We start from the raw sequence: 19,934 nt of genomic DNA, 5'->3' as shown, positions 1-19,934 counted from the left end.
TTGTTTAATCAATCATGGACACACACACACTTTCCTTTACAGAATACTACCATAAATCCCAAAAAAATAAAAAATTCCATCATCACACAGTTCACAGAAACAAGGAGCAGTTGAGGATGCAGGCTGCAGACAACGCGGTCTTCTTGATAGCTTTGATCTGAACGAGGAGAAGAAGGGCCCTGTGCTGTTTGGCACAGCTCAGGGAAGACCATTGCCCTGAGGAACAAGAGCTAGCAGGGCCCCAGGAAGACCCAGATGTTGATGTGGAGGGGTCAGATTCACAAAGATGTTTGGTACAACCAACAGTCTACAGAAGACACTGCTCAGAAATAGAGATGACCAAAAGACAGTGCTGCAAATGCCTTTGCTTGTCTAGGGATGTGGCAGTTCATATTTGCCACATTCTCCATGAGGAACTGGCACTGCATGGACTGGGAGGGCAGCCAATGCTGGTTTCACTTAAGGTTACTGCCACACTCAACATTTTTGCCAGCAGATCCTTTCATGGCTCTACTGGAGACCTCTGCAGAATCTCACAATTGATGACAGATAAATGAATAAGGGAGATGACTGATGCCCTTTCAATAAAGCTCATCATTACGTGCAGTTCTGCATGGATAAAGCAAGCCAGGCTGCCAGAGCTGTGGGTTTTGCAGCAATCTCAGGCTTTCCATAAGTACAGGAAGCCATCGCACACATGTGGTCTTGACAGCTCCCTGGCAGCAGCCTCTGAGATTCATTAATAGCAAAGGATTTCACCTTTCAACATCCAGCTCATCTGTGATCATAGAAAGCAGATCATGCATGTTTGTGCTAGGTACCCAGGGAGATCTCACGATTCTTGCATCTTGAGTCACTCACAGTTATCACAGATCTTCAAGAGTCCTAGGCGTATAGAGAGTTGGCTCCTTAGTGATAAGGGGTACCCCCTAAAGTGGCTGATAACGCCCATTTGTTTCCCACAGAGTGCATCAGAGAAGGGATACAATGCTGCACAAAAAGCCACTAGGTCCTTAATAGAGCAGATTATTGGCCCCTTGTGTTTGGACTGATGAGGCGGGCTCTCCAATACTCACCACAGAGGGTGTCCTGCGTCATCATTATTTGCTGCACCCTGAACAAACGAGCACTGCAAACATGGGATGTGTTGTCAGAGGGAGACAAGGAGGAGCTACACATTTCCTTGGATGAGGAGAACATTGAAGGTGATGATTTTGTGGAGGGTGAGGATTCAGTCGAGCCACATGACAATGCCATTGCACGTGCACAATGCGGATGACATGCCAATGACAACCTCACAGCTATAAGATTCCAGGAGGAATGGGGTGAAGACAAGTTGATATGAGCGCAGTTCTCCTCACGCTGCAATATAGGGGAGACAATAAGACCTTCACTGTCATCTTCAACATCTCTTGAGAGGTCATCAATCTGAAAATGGTAATGGAGGAAGCATAAGTTACCTTGAATCCTAATGATGGGGGTATCCTTGGAAGGCACAGTAGCCTAGGGAGCATGTGGCTGCTTTTTAATGGGATAAGTACTCCACTATCGCACAACTTTAAGCAGCTACACATAGTGCAGCCCTTTCAATCATGGTGCACAAAAGCCAATGGCTGTGGCAGGCTTCAAGAGGCAGAATTGCTATTGCACACATCAGTACCCTCATGTCAGTGTGATGGAAGCTTAGCAAGACAGCTCTAAGAGGGGAAACATTGTCAATAGTTATCGTTTGACCGGCTGAAAACAGAGCTACGTCCGGACAACACCACCTCTCCAAACTCCAGCTCTTGTGCATGATTAATGTAGTGGCCGCATCTTGATACTGAGCCCCAAGATGCCATTGGACATCAGGATGCAGTAATCTGTAACACGACAACATGGCTGCAAATCTGGGAATTATATTAACGTTGTGCTCGCAGAATGGTTCAGCAGGATCTTCGTGTGATTCTCCTCAACCACTCATGAACCTGCATTCGTTGAAAACCTGCCAAGCTTACGTCCTGCATTGCCTGGGCATCCGGGAGAGATGTGGTCCATTTAGTTTTGACACCACAGTTACTGATAGCTTAGTCCCTTCATAGATACTAATGAGCACTCAGGAGATGTGCCGGAGCATCAGCTTCATACTGTTCCGGTCCTTGACACTGTCCATCTCACAAAGGTCAATTGTTGCTATGAACCTTAAGACATTGCACGGCCATGTAATTAAATCCCACATTGTTTGGCATTCTATTACCTCAGAGTGATTTCGTCAAGCAATGTTAGATAGCCATTCAGGAGCAAAGTAATATCCTCACAGGTTATTGGGCAGCTTCATCAGGATGAGCACACACCTCTGACATCACACACTGCCTGTCTAGCAGATGTTTAAAATGTCACCGAGTAGAACCAACTTACATCACTCAACATCATGCATGGGGAGAGTGGGAACTAATAAAGGAGTAATATTGAGCCTTAAAAGCGGCGACGAAATAACGCTGCAGGGAGGCATGAAAGGCTATGGTGCTCGGTGACGATTAATATTTTTAACTAAACCTCATAGTCATAAAATAAAGGCCATTATAAAGTACACTTGGGTGAAAAGACTCCAATGTGGGTCACATTAAACATTCATATACAAAGGGCACTCTTCAGTGTAGCAGCATCAGGATAATCACTAATCTTTCATGAATAACTCTCATGAGGTCATATAATGTGTGCATCAGATGCAAGGATTACATGTGCATTGTCCAGCCATCATTTTCACATAAGCTCATGTCTCTTATGTGGAACTAAAAGTGATTGACTGTGATGAGATTGAGTGAGACCTCATGGAACTGAGGGAGATAATTTTGGGTACAGGGTTTGTGGCTTTTGGTACTCTTGAATGAATGTGGGGGATTGCATCACATCCATGAGCCATTCTTGGAAAGGGATAAAAGCGAAATAGATTTACAAATGTGTAAAGTATATACAGTGATTAAATACCTGTGCCATCATTGTGCATTCACAACTTCTTAATTTTCTTTACTCTACCACTATGAGTAGGTGCAGCCCCAACATCTGCAGCATAGGTGGAGGCAGCCTGATGACTGCTATGCTCTGTTGTCTGAGATGAATTTGGCATGCATCCTCTAGAGACCCAAGGCCTGGAGGACCACTGCCTGCTAAGGGTTTCCTGATCTGGGGTAGGTGCACCCTCCTCGGTCTGACCTGCTGGAGTTGATGGGTTCACAGGCAGAGGGGATTTGAAATGACATGAAACGCTTGGAGACTCCTGGCTGGATTCTCCAGAGTACCTGACTGATGCTGCTCCTCCATTTGGGTGCCAGAGGGTCCCACCCTGGCTCCTTGAGGAGAAAGACCACCTGGAGGGAGGTCAAGTTGCCCCATCCTCCTCTCGCCTAGCCACTACTGGAAGGCATCCCTGGCTACAGTGATGGTACACAGATCCGAGTCCAAACCCAGCAGAAACTTTGTGTTCTATTGGACCTGGGCCTCCAAGGTGTCTGCCACACTCGCATGAAGATTTCGATACACTCGCATGCCGGAGCCATGACATCAGACAGAACATGGACTGACTCCTCCCTCCTTTGTTCCAGTCTGGTGATGGCCTCTGACCACCCTATCTAATGTTCCCCTGCCTGTCTTTGTACCTGCAACATTTCTCTCAGAGCTGATTGCAGAGACTCATCATTGGACTCAAACTCTGCAGGGGCCTGGTCTCCAGCAGTCCTCTGAATGTCAAAGACCTCGGCTGTCCCTGCCTTCGCTAGTTGTGGACATGTGTACATGAGGTGATCACCAGATTGTGAACCCAAAACTACTCTAGAATTAGAGCCCACCGAGGTGTGTGTATCTGCACTGGTGGAGGTTGCAGGTGAATGCAGTGACAGGTCTTTATCGAATGGTTCCTCAGCATCCTTATCTGAGGTGGTCTGGAGGCTGGGCTAAAGCTCTTCTTGGAACTCTTCTTCCACCTTTTCTTGCTGGTGGCTGGAGTAGAGAAAAGAGATAATTATTGATTGATTAAGGAGGATCCTACACCATAGGTCACTCTAAAGTCATTTTCCAAGTGTGGCTGATGTATACTGGATGGACCCTCACTGGCTTGTCGGGGGAGGCCAATCTCACCTTCCACACAGGAACGATCCCTTACCTCTCCAGCCAGCTCTGCTATCTGTTCCTCCTATGGGGAGAGTGTACTCAACTCCAGGGCCCCCCCTCTGGTCATCCATCTCTCCCTTTTGGTGTGGGAATTCTTGTCCTGAAGCAAGACAAATGGATTGACTGTGAGCATTACCGATGAAAGAGCAATTCAGAAGCATGCAGTGGAAATGATGAACTCAATATGAATGATTTATCAAATGGATGCACTCCAAAGTCGCAATTTGGAGGAACTTGCTTTCATGTGTAGAGTGCACAGCTGAGTTCACGGTCCATTTGAGAGAGTGGGGAGGCAGGATATACAATATACCTTTAAATATGTGGCGGAGCTTTCTAACCAGCTTATCTGGGCATTTACTCAGAAATCACACACACATCCAGTTATGTGGACTAGCATAAGTTACATTTGTACATCAATGTAAGAGGAAATTGTGTCTTGGCTGAATGCTTCTCATTGAAATTTCAAATGAATAATAGCTTTTAACTTGTCACATTGAAATCAAAGTCAGTGGAGACTGGGGGCTATGATTCTGAGAGCAGGATATGATGTTGGGGTGAGGTTGTGATATTTGGAGTGGCAAAGTTAAGGTGTGTGTGTTATTGAGAAAGGAATGGGTGTAAGGCTGTGCAGATTACCAACCAACCTATTTGTTTTTTCTTTTACAGGAGGGAGATTTTGTTTGAATATGAACAATATGAATACCATGGAACTTCAGTACGTATGTATAACCACAGTGGGAATATATATACTATTTAAAAATGTAAATGTTTATTGGAACAGAAATTCTTGTGGAACAGGACTCTTCTTTCATAAGGGGAGGATTGTCACACTGTTATGTCAATCCAACCTTTTCTACCTGAAAGTGATATATATGAAGGACTTCATTTATTGCCTTAAAACAGGCGCTTTTGGTTTCTCTGAATGTCGGAATCAATAAGATCTGAAATTGGAGACAAGGGTACCTCCTTGAGTTAACATCTGCAGGACAAATCATGTTATGCTGTGGCAATTGTAAAGACCATATATTTTTTATTACTGTTGTAAAGAACATATCTTTTGATTTTCTGTTGGACAGTGGGTAAAAATTACAATGGCTGCAGGTTGAAAGACCTGGAACAGAATGAGAGATGTATACAATGTTGCAGCCCTGGAACAGAGTGTGCCATGAAAGACAGGATGGTGCTGGAAAGGAATCCTGGACCAAAGGGGCTGCCTGACAACAGCATTTTAAATGGCTCCTGACCAGGTGACCAGGTTTGTGTGAGAAGCAGTGCAGCTGAATAGCTCCTAGCCTGAAAAGAACAAGACCTAAAACCTCTTTCTTCTGTGTGTGGAAGATTCCAGTAATTTCACAATAATAGCTAGCTGGCTTTTCCTCCTCATATCTCTATAACCTGCTCTCTCTCTGAAAACCTCTGTCAAGAGGCAAAGGGGAAAATCACTGTTAGAGATGTTGAAAGGCAAGTGTTCAACCAGTGAAGTAAATGCTGAAAGTGCTGGAAGACCACCTCGTGTCATCAACAAGAACTGAAAGGAATTTTGAAGACATCATTCAAAATCAACCTATCAAATCCTGTACTTTGGAATTGGTGCTATTGAACTGTTTTATCCCACCCTTAAAATCCATGTTTTTGTGTGTCTTATGTGTCTTGTATGTGTATGTCTGGGATTTAAGAAGGGGTAGAGTTTAAGTTATAGAATTAGAAGTTAGCAGTTCATATTTCTTTCTTTTGCCACTGGTTAATGACAGTTTGTTCAATAACCAGTTATTTACTTATTAAGTTTACAAACCTGGTGCTCGTATTCTGTTAACCTAAATGAAACAGTTAGGTAGAATTGGGGCAATTTGGTGGTTTGATCAAATTTTTTCAATTTGTTGCTGCTCAGGGAACATTGGGGCTTGATATTACAGCGCACTATCCACAGTGAGTCTTGACAAAGTTTGGGGGCTTGGGTCCAGGATATTTTGGAACAAAAGACAACGACGATTTGGGTATAGATTTAGTAAGTAATAAAAGCTAAAAGGAAACACCAGGTTTATACTGTCAAGAATAAGATGATACTGGAAAATACTGCTAAAGCTTTCCTGCAACTGGAAGAGATGTCCCTGACGATTTTACAAGGGATCCCAAAAACCAGGTTAATCGAATTGGCAAATAACTTGAGTAGGATTGCCTGCCAAAGCTAGGAAGGCAAAGATAATCGAAGAGATGGCACAGCATTTGAAATTGGAAAGAATACCTGAGAGGCCGAGTTCTCCAAGGGGTGGTTCATTGGAATGGGCACAAATTCAGTTGCAAATAAAAAAAATTGGAACTGGAGACAGCAGAAGAGGAAAGCAAAAGGACGTTTCAAAGGGAGTTAGAAATGCCGAATTTAGAAAAAGACCAAAGAGAAAAAGAGAGAGAATTCCAGCTTAAAATGCTGACAGTTAAAAAAGAGACACCAGTAGGTGAGGCAGGATTTATTTCCAGATTAGAGTCCAGTGGGGAGAAGTTTAAATTTGTACAAGCTCTTCCAATATTTGAGGAAAGGGTTGTTGAAGAATTCTTTATTTCATTTGAAAAGATAGCTAAACGGATGGACTGGCCAATGGAAAATTGGACATTGCCCATGCAGAGCAAATTGAGAAGTAGAGTACAGGAAATTTATGCTTCACCGCCAGAGGAGGTTTCTGGGGATTGTGATGTGGTGTAAAAGGCATTTTGAGTTGGTCTCTGAAGGGTACAGACAAAAAGTTTCAAAATTTAAGGAAACAGCCTTGGCAAACTTACATTGAATTTGAAAGGGTTAAGCAAAGTGGTTTTGACAGATGGATAGGAGCATTAGGAGTTGAAATTACCTATGAAGTTCTCCAGAGAGGCCATTCTCTTGGAAGAATTTAAAAACTCCCTACCTTCTGTAATAAGAACCCGTGTTGAAGACCAAAGGGTTGTAACTGCCAGACAGGCAGCAGTAATGGCTGATGATTATTAGCTGATCCATAAAACTAAACCTTCTTTCCATCACGCCCATAAATTTGAAAAGGGTAGAAAGTGGAAAAGTGAAAGGAAGGCATGTAGCCAGGGTAAAGAATGGATAGATGGGAATACTTTGAGATCGTCTCCCTAGATCAGGAAGGAAGGTACTGAGGGTGGAGGTGAAACTTGAAGGCCTAAGTCTTTCCATTGTTATAAAGTGGGACACATTCATTCAGAATGCTGGAAGTTGTGAAGGAAGCCCATAAGACTTATTGGAGTTTGTAAGAATTAGTCTGAAAAGGGAACTCGAAAAGAAAATGCCATGGATCAAATTATAGCTTTAACTACAAATAAAGGTCTGGAGCTAAACACTGCTGTGAATGCAGATGGATGAGAGATATAAAGGGCTTTTGCCTAAAGGAAAGATAACCCCGTTTTCATCAAATAACACAGCTAAACCAATAATTATATTAAGGGACACAGGAGCTACTCAAACTCTTTAGCTGAAGAAGGACCTAGTTTTCCCTCCAGAGACTTCAATGAAAGCTTAAGTATTGGTAAATTGGTATAAGTGGAGAGTATATCCTGGTTCTATTGTACAAAGTGCAACTGGAGTGTGATTTTTTTGTCTGGATCGGTGGTTGTAGGAGTGGTTAAGAAATTACCCGTGGATGGAGTTGATTTACTCCTGCGGAATGATTTGGCAGGACTGAAGGTTATAGCTTCGCCCATAATTACGGAAAGTCCTAGAGAGGCTAAAGAGGCAGAGCAGTTACAAGAACATGTTCCTGGTATTTTTCCATTGTGTGTGGTGACCAGATCAATAGCTAAACGAAGTACATCACCAGAGGTTAAAGTAATACCACAAGCGGTTGTTACAGTAGCTGAAACTTATTTTAAGGATGAGGATAATTCAAAGGAAGTGTTTGGCATGTCTTTGTTAATTGAGGCTCAGAAAGCAGATCCAGAGTTAAACAAGTTAGCACAGTCAGCTTACACTGAAGCTGAGGCAGAAGGAGTTCTGGAGTGCTATTACATTAAAAACTGAGTTCTGATGAGGAAGTGGAGACACCCTCACAGACCTGCGGATGAGGAATGGACGGTTGTTCATCAGATAGTGGTACCGCCGAAATATCGTAAGGAGATATTGCGAGTAGCACAGGAAATCCCTATGGCAGGACATGTAGGAATACAGAAAACCTAAGCATCGATAAACAGGCATTTTACCTGGCCAAGACTTCATAAGAACATAGTGGAATTTTGTAAAATGTGTCGTAAAACGTGTCATACATGTCAGGTAGTTGGTAAACCTCAATATGTAATCAAACCAGCACCTTTAATACCCATACTGGTTTTTGAAGAACTAGTCAGTCGGATATTAGTAGATTGTGTAGGACCATTACCCAAAACGAAAGCAGGACATCAGTATATCCTTACAACCATGGATATGACCTTCCGATTTCCAGAAGCTATTCCTTTAAGGACAGTTAGAGCTAAGTTGGTAGTGGAAAAGTTAACGCAGTTTTTCACTCATTATGGCCGACCAATTGAAAGACAATCTGACCAAGGTTCTAACTTCATGGGCTATGACGCGCGATATTTCGGTCGGCAGGCACACGTGGGAATCAGCAGCGCGCCTGCTGACAATTAAAAGGCCTATTGAGGCCATTAACAGTATAATTGACTTAAATTTTTCACTGCCATTCCACCCTTATGGTTGGCGGGGTGCATTTTTGGCGAAACCTCATCCAGGGGCGTGATGAGGTTTCGACTAGTGATTTTAAATTTAAAACTTTTAACACTTATATTTAACATGTCCTTGCTCATGTGATAGAGTCCCATGAGGGGACATCTTTTTCTTATCATTTCAAAAATCTTAATTAGTTTTCAAAACTCTTCATCTCCCTGAGGCAGCTCTGGGGGTGGACGAGGGCGAGAGCACAAGTTTGCGCATGCACGCAGGAAAAGCTCCCTGAGGCAGCTCTACGCACATGCGCAAACTTGTGCTTTCACCTTCCTCTACCACCCCCCGCCCCCACAGGCAGTGCTGAGTGCTGCCACTCATGTTTCATGCTGGGTGGGCCTTAATTGGCCAGTGAAATTGCAGTTCGGCCCCAATTGCGCGTGGCGAGCAGTTTGCCACCTGCCCCTGCCAAGAGAAAAATCCTGCTGGCCCATGTCTAAAATTTTCCAGGACATAATCAGCAATTTGATACCAAACAACTGAAGTCTACTGCCTATCACCCACAGACACAGGGAGCTTTAGAGAGATACCATCAGACTCTCAAAACCATGCTTAAGACCTTTTGCCATAAATACCCAAAGGATTAATTTTCTTACTATTTGCAACCAGAGATTCTCCGAATAAATCTACTGGATTTAGTCCATTTAAATTGATCTATGGTCATGAAATAAGAGGTCCATTAAAAGTGATTAAGGTAAAGTTCCTAAAACAGAAAGACAAGTTCCCCATGTTGGATTATGTGTCCATGTTTCTAGAAAGGCTCACAGGCGCATGTAAAGTAGCACGAGAGCAATTAAAGATTTCCAAAGCCAAAACGAAAGAATGGGTAGACAAACATGCAACAACTAGAATGTTCCAAGCAGGAGACGAAATGTTGGTATTGTTGCCTTTGCAGGGTGAACCCCTGAAGGCGAAATTCAGCGGCCTCTACAAGATAGTTAGGAGAGTCAGTGAAGTGACTTATCTGATAGATACTCCTGAGCATAGAAAGAAGAAATGGTTATGTCACAAACATGTTGAAGCAATATCATCACACAGAACAGGATACGACAGACCAGACAGGTGATAGTAGTAGTGGAGGATGATGAAGACAGTAAGGGCAAGGTAGAAGGAGAAGTAGACAGTGCTCAAAGTGAACCTCCTACAATTCGACTAGCCAATACGACAATACTGGGACAGCTAGACACTGTTTTCTCATATGTAAAGGAAGGAACAAGGAAAGATTTAATCAGGTTACATAGGAAGTACTCTACAGTAGAAAAAGAAACTCTAGTATCGTTGTTGTCTCTTCAACGCTTTGAAGTTTATGTCTGACACGATAACAAAGAAACACTAATCTACACTGACCATAATCCGCTGGTGTTCATTGAAAAATTTAAAACTCAAAATGCAAGACTGTTTAAATGGAGTCTATTGTTTCAACCATTCAATGTTGATTATTCATTTTGCCAGCAATGATAATGTGATCATGAATGCATTGTCCCGGGTGTAAAATCTAAAATAAGTTAAAGGGATAAGAAATGCTGAACATTGTATAAGATTGTAGAAAGGGGAGTAAGGATGAATGAAAGTAAGTCTCGTGTTTTGTTGTCCATGTGTCACATACCTTGTGTTGAAACGCATTTTTGAAATGGCGTTTCATCTCTTTTAAGGGCGCAGGCATGTAAGGAACATATCTTTTTATTTCTGTTGGACTGTTGTAAAGAACATATATTTTTATTTTCTGTTAGACGGTGGGTTAAAATTACAATGGCTGCAGGTTTAATGACATGCCCACTGGAACAGGATGAGAGATATATACAATGTTGCAGTCCTAAAACAGCGTGTGCCATGAAAGACAGGATGGTACCGGAAAAGAGTCCTGAACCAAGTGAGTTACCTGACAACAACATTTTAATTGGCTCCTGACCAAGTGACCAGGTTTTGTGTGAGAAGCAGTGCAGCTGAATACCTCCTAGCCTGAAAGGAACAAGGCCTGAAACCTCTTTCTTCTGCGTGTGGAAGGTTCCAGTAATTCCACAATAATAGCTAGCTGGCATTTTCTCCTCATATCTCTATAACCTGCTCTCTGTCAGAAAACCCCTGTCAAGAGGCAAAGGGCAAAATCACTGTTGGAGACATTGAAAAGCAAGTGCTCAACCAGTGAAAAAAGTGCTGGAAGACCACCTTGCATCATCACCTGAAAGGAATTTGGAAGACATCAATCAAAATCAACCCATTGAATCCTGTACTCCAAAATTGGTACTATTAGGGATTTAAGAAGGGGTAGAGTTTAAGGTATAGAGTTAGAAATTAGCAGTTCATATTTCTTTCTTTTGCCACTGGTGGTTAACGACAACCTTTTCTTGAACAAACAATTTGTTATTAAGTTTACAAACCTGGTGCTCATATGTTCTGTTAGCCTATATGAAACAGGTAGAATTGGGGGCAATCTGGTGGTTTGGCCGAACTTTTCACATTTGTTGCGGTTTGGGGAACAGTGGGGCTTAATATTACAGCACGTATCCCCTGTGAGCCATGACACAATATTTAGTGAAGTTGATCCCTTTTGGAGAAAGGCAAAAAAGGCTTGGATACTTCCTTGAGTTGTGCTTGATGACACATTACACTTGCCAAAGTCAGCAAAGATAGGGCATATTTAATCTCAGACCTCCTTTTTGCCTTCCTGCCTCAGTGCTTGGATTGTCCATTCAGTTGCTGCATGGAAGCCTATTGTGACCATTGTCAGATAACTTAAGTACTGGAATACATTGTGCTTTATGCTTCATTACTGTCCTAAAGCATAGTTCAATGAGTAAATGTTCTTAGAGGGAAGTAAATGCTTAATAGCAGAACTATTTCTGGAGAATTAATTATTTTTTGTATGTTTTATGGGCATGGAAAATCATCTTTATATTGCTTTTTCAAGGTTGCAGGACTGATTGTCAAAAGTTACTCAATGCCTCTAGAAAGCAGCTGTGCTAGCAGAAATCATTAAGTTAGCTTCATTGTACTATTTTTCTGAAAAATTGTTTTATTGATGCAGTTATTGATGTCGTTTATATGTTACTTGGGTAATTGTGTGGTGTAACCTTGGCTGCTGTCCTTTAGGAGTTGTGGCCAAAATCAATTTTTTTTCCAAGATGTTGGCATAACAGTTAATTTTCAAATGTCAGCAAGTTAACCTGTGAGCTAGCGAGCATAGCTTACTCTGCTGAAGGTGAGGGAAAGAGGAGCTAGAAGTAGCATTGTATCAGCTGAAGCTTCCATAGAACACTTTCTCTGTCCTGGGACATATCTGGAGTGGGCACTGTATATCAGAACTTAAATCATTTGGGTAGCCCATGAATTTCTTTACAGAATCTTTCTAAAAAACTCGGTGGCTCTTTCACACCCAATAAGTTCCATAGCACTTCGAATCTCTGTGCTTTGTTGCTGTCTGTAAAGATGTTTTCCAACACCTTATATTGGAACTGATTTATTGTCAAATCAGTGTTGAATAAAATGGTTTGGCAATAGCTGAAAGCCCTGTCACCTGAGTCTGTCCATTGCCTCCGTCAACGGTTTGTGAATTCTCAGTCCTCTGTATGATTTGTCCCATTGGAAAACTGCAGTGTTGCTACTGCACACAAACTAGAAAATGATGTAAGCCACCGTTTGCTTATGCTTTGTAAATTACAGCCAAAAACATCAAGGCTCTGTAAAAACCACCAAGAAGGTACAGTCTTTGCATTCTTTTCCCTAGCCACTGCATCCCCCAAGCCCCCAGTCTCTCAGTTGTATCTCAGGCTCATGAATAAATGCCTTCGTCAAGCATAATGGCCAAAGACAACTGTACTCCTTACAGTTATTATCATAGAGTAAAACATAATATGGGTATACTGAAAAATAAATGCTTCACACGCTTAAAAATGAGACTTGGTTCGATATCCCTCATTGAACATTCCTAACCTATGTGCACTGTCAAAAGGTGGGTGGAATGCTAGAACCCTACAAATCCAAAAAGTGCTCGTTGTTCACTTTGGTCCAGGGAAATTTGGGCTGTGAATAACATTGAATAATCATCTCTTCGATTAATAATTCATTTGGAAATGATCATTTGACCCAGGCGTTGAATTGTGCATTGTACTTGTCCCACTTTTTGGATGTGGAACAAACTGAATATTGAGCCACATACCACCACACCTTCTCTGTAAGGGGTTCTGTGCTGCAATTTACCTTATTGAGCCACTTCAGTTTGCTTTTGGGCTCTTCTGTTTGCTTTGTAAATTAAAAAATTAAGGTTGGCTCATAGTACCATGGTTAAAAAAATGTGGTTTATAAGTTGTCATACTTTTCAAAGACATTCTTTGCTATGCCTAGTTTTACAAAGCACGAAGCTGCCTTTTCATTATCATTTTAAATATGGGCATCAGTGTAAGCTGCAGCATTTGACTCCTGTGATGCTTGCGAGTCTGTGTTCAGCTGCTATCCATTAATGTATACAGATTCTTGCCATCTTGTCAACTTCAATTTTAAATATGTCCTATCTCAGACCAGCATTTCTTTTAAAAACACAATTGCAAATTCAGTCTCTAAATTAAAACATCCCTAAATAGAATGAAAGAAATTGCATAACAGCAAGTAGCCATTCAGTTCATCATGTTTGTTCCTCAACTGTAAGTATCCATTCTAATCCCAGTTGCTCACATCCTTTCATATTTTGCCTTTTCAAACTCATTTAAGTTATGTTATAGTATAAAGCATGGCATGATTTAATAATCCTCTGTATGAGGAAAACTTTTGTAACATCATCCTGTGTTCTTCTAGTGATTGTTGTAAAGGAAACAAAGGAAAAGAATTGCATTTACGTAGCTCAGGACATCTGAAAGCACTTTGATGCCAATGAAATACTTTTGAAACGTAGTCACTGTTGTAATGCAGGAAATGTAACAGTTAATTTGCACACAGCAAGCTCCTACAAACAGAAATGTGATAATGCTCAGATAATTTGTTTCTCATTGAGGGATAAATATTAACCAGAATACAAGGGATACAGGGCAGCATGTAGATAACAAATAGGAGGTATGACTATTTGTGCTCTTGCACCAAAATAAAAATAGTATCTTTAAGAGCCTGATTGAAGGGCTACAAATAGTCACAATAAGTAGAAACACGCAATGATGATTAATGCATACAGAGGAATGGTCAGTTTTGTGGATGGGGCTGATTTCTAGTATGATGCTTTTTAAAATTGTGCAGAAGATCACAGAAACTCTACTTGTGCATGTTTGCCTACGTAATTGTCATTACTTCACATAATTCTTTCTGTAAAACACTTTTGTGTTTTGTGATGTTTCTGCATAACAAATGCTGTTTTATTGCAACATTGAAATTGTTCTGAATTGTGTTTGGGAGTGCTTTCAGTTTTTTATTGTTAGCTTATGGTGTTCTGGGGTGTCTTAAGTTGTGTGTGCAAAGAGGTTTTGGAACATCACCATATGGGAGTTGGTTAAACAACTTTATAGTGCATTGTGTATGTTATAATTGAGAAGCTACAATACTGAACTTTCTTAAGTCCTTACTGAATCTGAATAACCAGAGTTGATTAATTAATATTTCCTGTCTCTTGCCTTCAGTCTGCCATGGTGATATTTGAGCTGGCCTGGATCATGTCTAAGGATTCAAATGATATGTTGTGGTAAGAGATTCCTGCACATAAGTTTATTTAATAGAAAACAATTATTATTCAATTCCCAGCTTTCCTGCTGAGAATTCTAGTACTATGCATTAGAAAATAAGCAATTTACCCTACTCTCTGCAGTAATTCTGTGTTACAAATGTCTCCCTCATTTTTCAGGTGGGCTATTATTGGCTTGACGGATCAGTGGGTTCATGACAAAATCACCCAGTAAGTGTTCTGGAATGCTTCCATACTTTTTAAAGCCAATGTCAATAGGGAGCACACCCAAGCTAAGCATAGTATTAATTAAATACAAATATTGTTGTTGAACTCAAAGCAGAAAAAAGAATTTCCAACTGCATCAGTGAAATTTCTATTTCATTCATTTAAACTATATTTGGCCACATTTGAGCCGGATTACGAAATTACACATACTCAGGCTTGGGTTGGGGTTGCCAAGCCTTATGCAAGACCCTTTGATTCCATCAGTTTGGGTGGAATTGGAACCCAGATGTCAATAATGAAACAATGGGCTCACCGCAACCTCTACAGTAAATATTTTTTGATGAAATTTATTTGATAAATTTAGACCCCTTTAATGTGAACCCTCTTAATGTCTTTTTTTTACCTTTGCAACAGAAAAGCTTTTTAAAATGAATTAGTGTTCTAATACACCTAACATTACACAACATTTGTAAGTTAGTTCTGTAGGAATTGGTTGTGAGAATTGTTGGAATTCAGTTGAGATTGGTAACTGGTTAATTAACATTGACTACCAAGAGTGCCATTATACTTGCAGACACTTTATGAAAATGATGTTCTGGAACTAGGTCACCAGCCTTTCTCTGGAACTTTTTAAGAAACGCATCTTGCAATTCTGATCATTTCACCCAAAATCAAAATGTATGGTCAAGAAAAGTCCCTAATTCTGAAAATATTATGGGTGGAGGAGGAGACAACAGGAAGAATATAAGGACAATATATTCCTCTTCTCTTTCTACTCCCACAATTGCTCAGGATTGTGATGTAATGCTCACACATTATTTTAATTATACATTTATTGAACAAAATTTTCCAACACGTGCATATTTATTCCAGTAATTGATAGGTTAAATAATGGACTCCAGTAAGCATATAACCCGGAGAATATTAATATTCTTATTTAATAGCATCACCCCTCCTTTTCCCTGTAATCTGCAAGAGCTTTACAGACTTCTAAAGATTCTCCATTCCTCCAACTTTGACCTCTTGTGTATTCCCAACTCCCTTTGCCCCACCATTAGCAACTATCCCTGCAGTTGTCTAGGTTCTGATCTCTGGAATTCCCTCTCTTAAGACTATAATACGCAGGAGCAGAAGTAGACCATTCAGCCCATCGAGTCTGCTTCGCCATCCGATGAGATCATGGCCGATTTGATAATCCTCAACTCCACTTTCCTGCCTTTTCCCCATAACCTTTGATTCCCATACTGATTAAAAATCTGTATTTCCGCCTTGAATATACTTAACCCAGCCTCTACAGCCCTTTGCGGCAAAGAATTCACAGATTGACTACCCTCAGAGAAGAAATTCATCCTCAACTCTGTTTTAAATGGGTGCCCCCTTACTCTGAGATTTTGCCCTCTGGTCCTAGACCATCCCACAAGGGGAAACAACCTCTGAGCATCTTCTTGTCAAGCCCCCTAAGAATCTTATGTGTTTCAATAAGGTCGCCTCTCATTCTTCTAAATTCCAGTAAGTACCGGCCCAACCTACTCAACCTCTTCTCATAAGAAAATCCCTCCATACCCGGAATCAACCTAGTGAACCTTCTCTGGACTGCTTCCAATGCCAGTATATCGTAACTCTCCAATTCTCTCTTTCATCTGATTATACTTCCGTAAAGTGCTTTGGGATGCTTTACTTTGTTAAAGGCATTAGATGCAGCTTGTGTGAAACCTCTGAATTTGACGTCTGTTTTTGTTGGTCATAAAATGAGGCTTAATTATAGCATACCGCCTTGTTCTGCAGCATAAAGTACGTGACCGACGTTGGCACTGTGCAGCGTCATGTCTCGCGCCACAACCATCGCAATGAGGACGAGGAGAACACACTTTCTATTGACTGCATGAGGATCTCCTTTGACTATGAGTATCCTTTAATCACACAATAGAATAAAGCAATTAGACAAAGATAACAAAGTTAGTACCATAAGCTACTGTGCAATGAACATTAAAAATGTGTTCTTAAAATATATTTGCTCTGTTACTAAGTTGAGCTTTATTAGTTCAGTAGGTCTGAAATCAAATTACTTCTATTGTTTTCAACATATTGAAGAAGCATATTATGCAACTTTGCTGGGGATTTATCTAATGGCTTTATGCCATATCGTGACCTGGTGCTCTTTTATTAGTCATAGATGTGGAGTTTCATATTTCTTTAACTATTCAGTATTTTCAAGCAAACGGAAGCAATGTTTACTTCCTTTGTGTAAGTTATCCTCAGGATCTCAACTGATGCAAAGGAAAGTAGCAATCAGAATTGGCCTTTTATTATAGATTTTCTTAACTGCAAAGATTTAATAGGGGCCCATGGGATAAGTTGCCTGCCTGCTTTAGTGCAGAACGGTCCATCCCAGAAAGTCAGTTGATAAAGGATTTAACTGGAGCCACTCTTTACACACTTTTTATATTTATTTACAAAATTACACATGACAAACATATCCTAAACCAACACCATAGTTTTAGTTTGTATCACTTTATGGGGCTCAATCCCCTGTTAATGCCCACCACCTGCATACAATCAAACAATTAATATACAACTAACATAGAAGTTGTATTCGAATGTGGAGTACAGCAAAACAAGAGAAAATAGATAATTAACTGACTGAGAAAAGAAACAAAAACTAATTAAGCCATTGTTCAGTGAAATGGAGCAAGAGGCTCCCATCTGTTTTTTGCCACAATCTAATGCTCAGAGGGAGAGATGGTCCCAGTGAATGACACATGATCTTATCACTACTTGATAGACCCTGTGATGATCAATGGCTCCACTGTGGGTTTGCAGGCTCAGAGAGAAAGTGGTCTAGTGGCACTCATCAAATGATGTGCCAATTCTGGATTTGGATTACAAAATTTTGGTCAAAACTGCTTTGTGCTGATACTACAATTGTAACATGAATGCAGCCTTCGTCACTCTCAGATGCTTGGTCTCTGTGGTTAGTCCACTCTCATTCCAGCTCTTAGTAGGAGGTTTAGAGACTGCATTTTGTAATTCTTTCATTATGATCTGATTTTTCTAAACATTTGGCTGTATTTTTTCTCTTTAACTGTAAGCCTGCTGCAGCCTACGCCTGGCCCTGTATCAGCATTGGTCACTGTATGAAAGTATGTGCAACTCCAGCTACACCTGTGCAAATCTCAAACTGTGGTCCATGCAAGGTCTGAAGAGGCTGCAGGAATTTCTTGCAGACATGGGGTATGTGAATCCTTCCAATCCACCTTTGGCAAAAGTTTAAAGAGCGAGCCTGAGAGGGAGCAGGAAGACAGCAGTGAGAGTTTAAACAATGGGCCTGAGGGGGAGCAGTGAAACAGCAGCCAGAGTTTAAATAGCTGGGTCGTGGGGAGCCTGTAAATTCAGAGCGGACCAGCTGCATTCCAGAGAAAATTGAAGTGTGACATAACAGGAAAAAAAGTTAATGGACTGGTTGATGAGTATCTCTCTAAACTACAGTGTTCATTCAAATTAGGAGCTGGGAAGTTAAAAACTTTTGAAACCCAAAAAGTTAAATAAAACATAATAAGGATGGCTGGGCAGGTGATGTGTTGCTGCTGTAGCATGTGGGGGCTGGTGATCACCATTGTGATCCATGGCAACTACATCTGCAGTAAGTGTCTGTAGTTCTAGGAACTTTGGATCAGAGTTGATGAGCTATAATCTGAGTTAGGACACTGCATTGCATCAGGGAGGAGGAAACTGACCTGGAGACTTTGTTCCAGAAGACACGCACAGCCTTTAGGCTAGGTTTTTCAAATTTGGTCTGTGGTCAGGGACAGGAGAGTATGACTGCGAGTGAGGCAGGTATGGGGATTGAAAAGGTAGAAGTGGAGAAGCCTCAACTCTTGCAATTGTCCAATAGGTTTGATGCTCTTGGACCTTGTGTGGATAAGAACAGGGACTGTAGAGTGGATGAGGAAACTAACCATGGCACTATGAAGCAGGGAGCCATTCAAGTGGGGTATTAAAAAAAATATGATTGTATAGCAGGACAGTGTAGTTAGGGGGATAGGCATTCTTCTCTGCAGCGTGAGTCCCAAAAGTTGTGTAGCTTGCCCGGTGCCAGGATTCGGTGCATCTGCTCAAGACTGAAGAGGAACTTGCAATGCAAGGGGAAGGATCCAATTGTTGTGGTCCACCAGGGTACCAATGACATATATAGGACTAAGAAAGAGGTTCATCTTAGGGATTAAGAGCAGCTATGGGCTAAATTAAAAAGCAGAACCACAAAGATAAGAATTTCAGGATTACTGCCTGACCCATGAGCGAATTGGCAAAGGGTAAATAAAATAAAATCAGAGAGTTGAATGTGTGGCTCAAAGGTTGATGTGGGAGAAATGGGTTTTGATTCATGGGAAACTATCACCAATTCTGGGGAATGAGGGAGTTGTACTATTAGGATGGTCTTCACCTGAATTGCGCGGGGACCAGTGTCCAGGCAAATTATAAACCTAGGACTCTAGAAAGGGATTTTAACTAAATAATAGGGAAGGATTCAGTGAGGGGAGAATTGATAAGTTGAAGAGAAAGGATAAGGCAATAGAGCAAAGTAAATAATACAGGTAATGGCAACCAGAGTGACGGGAAGAGACAAAGCATACAAACCTAAGAATGCATCAGGAAATAGGTCAGAATGTGGAAGAATGGTAAAAAGACGGAATTAATGGCTGCATATCTGAATGCACGCAGCATTCATAACAAAACCAATGAATTGATAGTGCAAATAGAAATAAGTCTGATTTACTAGCCATTACAGAGACATGTTGCAAGGTGACCAAGTCTGGGACTTGAATATTTCAAGGGTATTTGACATTTCAGAAGGATGGAAAGAAAGGAAAAGGTGGTGGGGTAGATGGAGTAGCTTTGTTATTAATGAATGAGATTAGTACAGTAGCAAGAAATGACCTTTGTTCAGAAGAACAAGATGTAGAATTAGCTTGGGAGGAAATAAGAAATAGCAAAGGAAAGAAGTCACTTGCGGGAGTAGTTTATTGCCCCCTTAAGAGTAACTACACTGTAGGGACAGAACATATATGAATGGGGGCTTGTAAGAAAGGCACTACAATATTTATGGGTGATTTTAATCTTCATATATGTTGAATGAATCAAACTGGAAAAGGTAGCCTGGTAGATGAGTTCGTAGAGCTTATTCAGGATCATTTCTTAAAGAAATAAGTTCTAGACCCA

At 41.0% G+C, this 19,934-nt stretch overlaps 1 protein-coding gene across 2 annotated transcripts in view; it reads left to right on the top strand.

Moving 5' to 3' along the window:
* cdc45 (CDC45 cell division cycle 45 homolog (S. cerevisiae)) overlaps positions 1-19,934 on the top strand; it is a 77,177-nt gene that overhangs the window by 27,876 nt on the left and 29,367 nt on the right. For both annotated transcript variants that reach the window (XM_041203018.1, XM_041203017.1), the window contains exons 7-11: positions 4,813-4,861; positions 14,449-14,510; positions 14,670-14,720; positions 16,503-16,622; positions 17,817-17,948. In XM_041203018.1, coding sequence (XP_041058952.1) covers positions 4,813-4,861; positions 14,449-14,510; positions 14,670-14,720; positions 16,503-16,622; positions 17,817-17,948 — 414 coding nt within the window. The remainder of the gene's footprint in view (positions 1-4,812; positions 4,862-14,448; positions 14,511-14,669; positions 14,721-16,502; positions 16,623-17,816; positions 17,949-19,934) is intronic.

This window comes from Carcharodon carcharias, chromosome 13 (assembly GCF_017639515.1).
Source record: "Carcharodon carcharias isolate sCarCar2 chromosome 13, sCarCar2.pri, whole genome shotgun sequence".
Taxonomy (NCBI): domain Eukaryota; kingdom Metazoa; phylum Chordata; class Chondrichthyes; order Lamniformes; family Lamnidae; genus Carcharodon; species Carcharodon carcharias.
The sequence above is the reverse complement of the archived record's forward strand: the minus strand, read 5'-3'. Positions and strand labels throughout refer to the sequence as shown.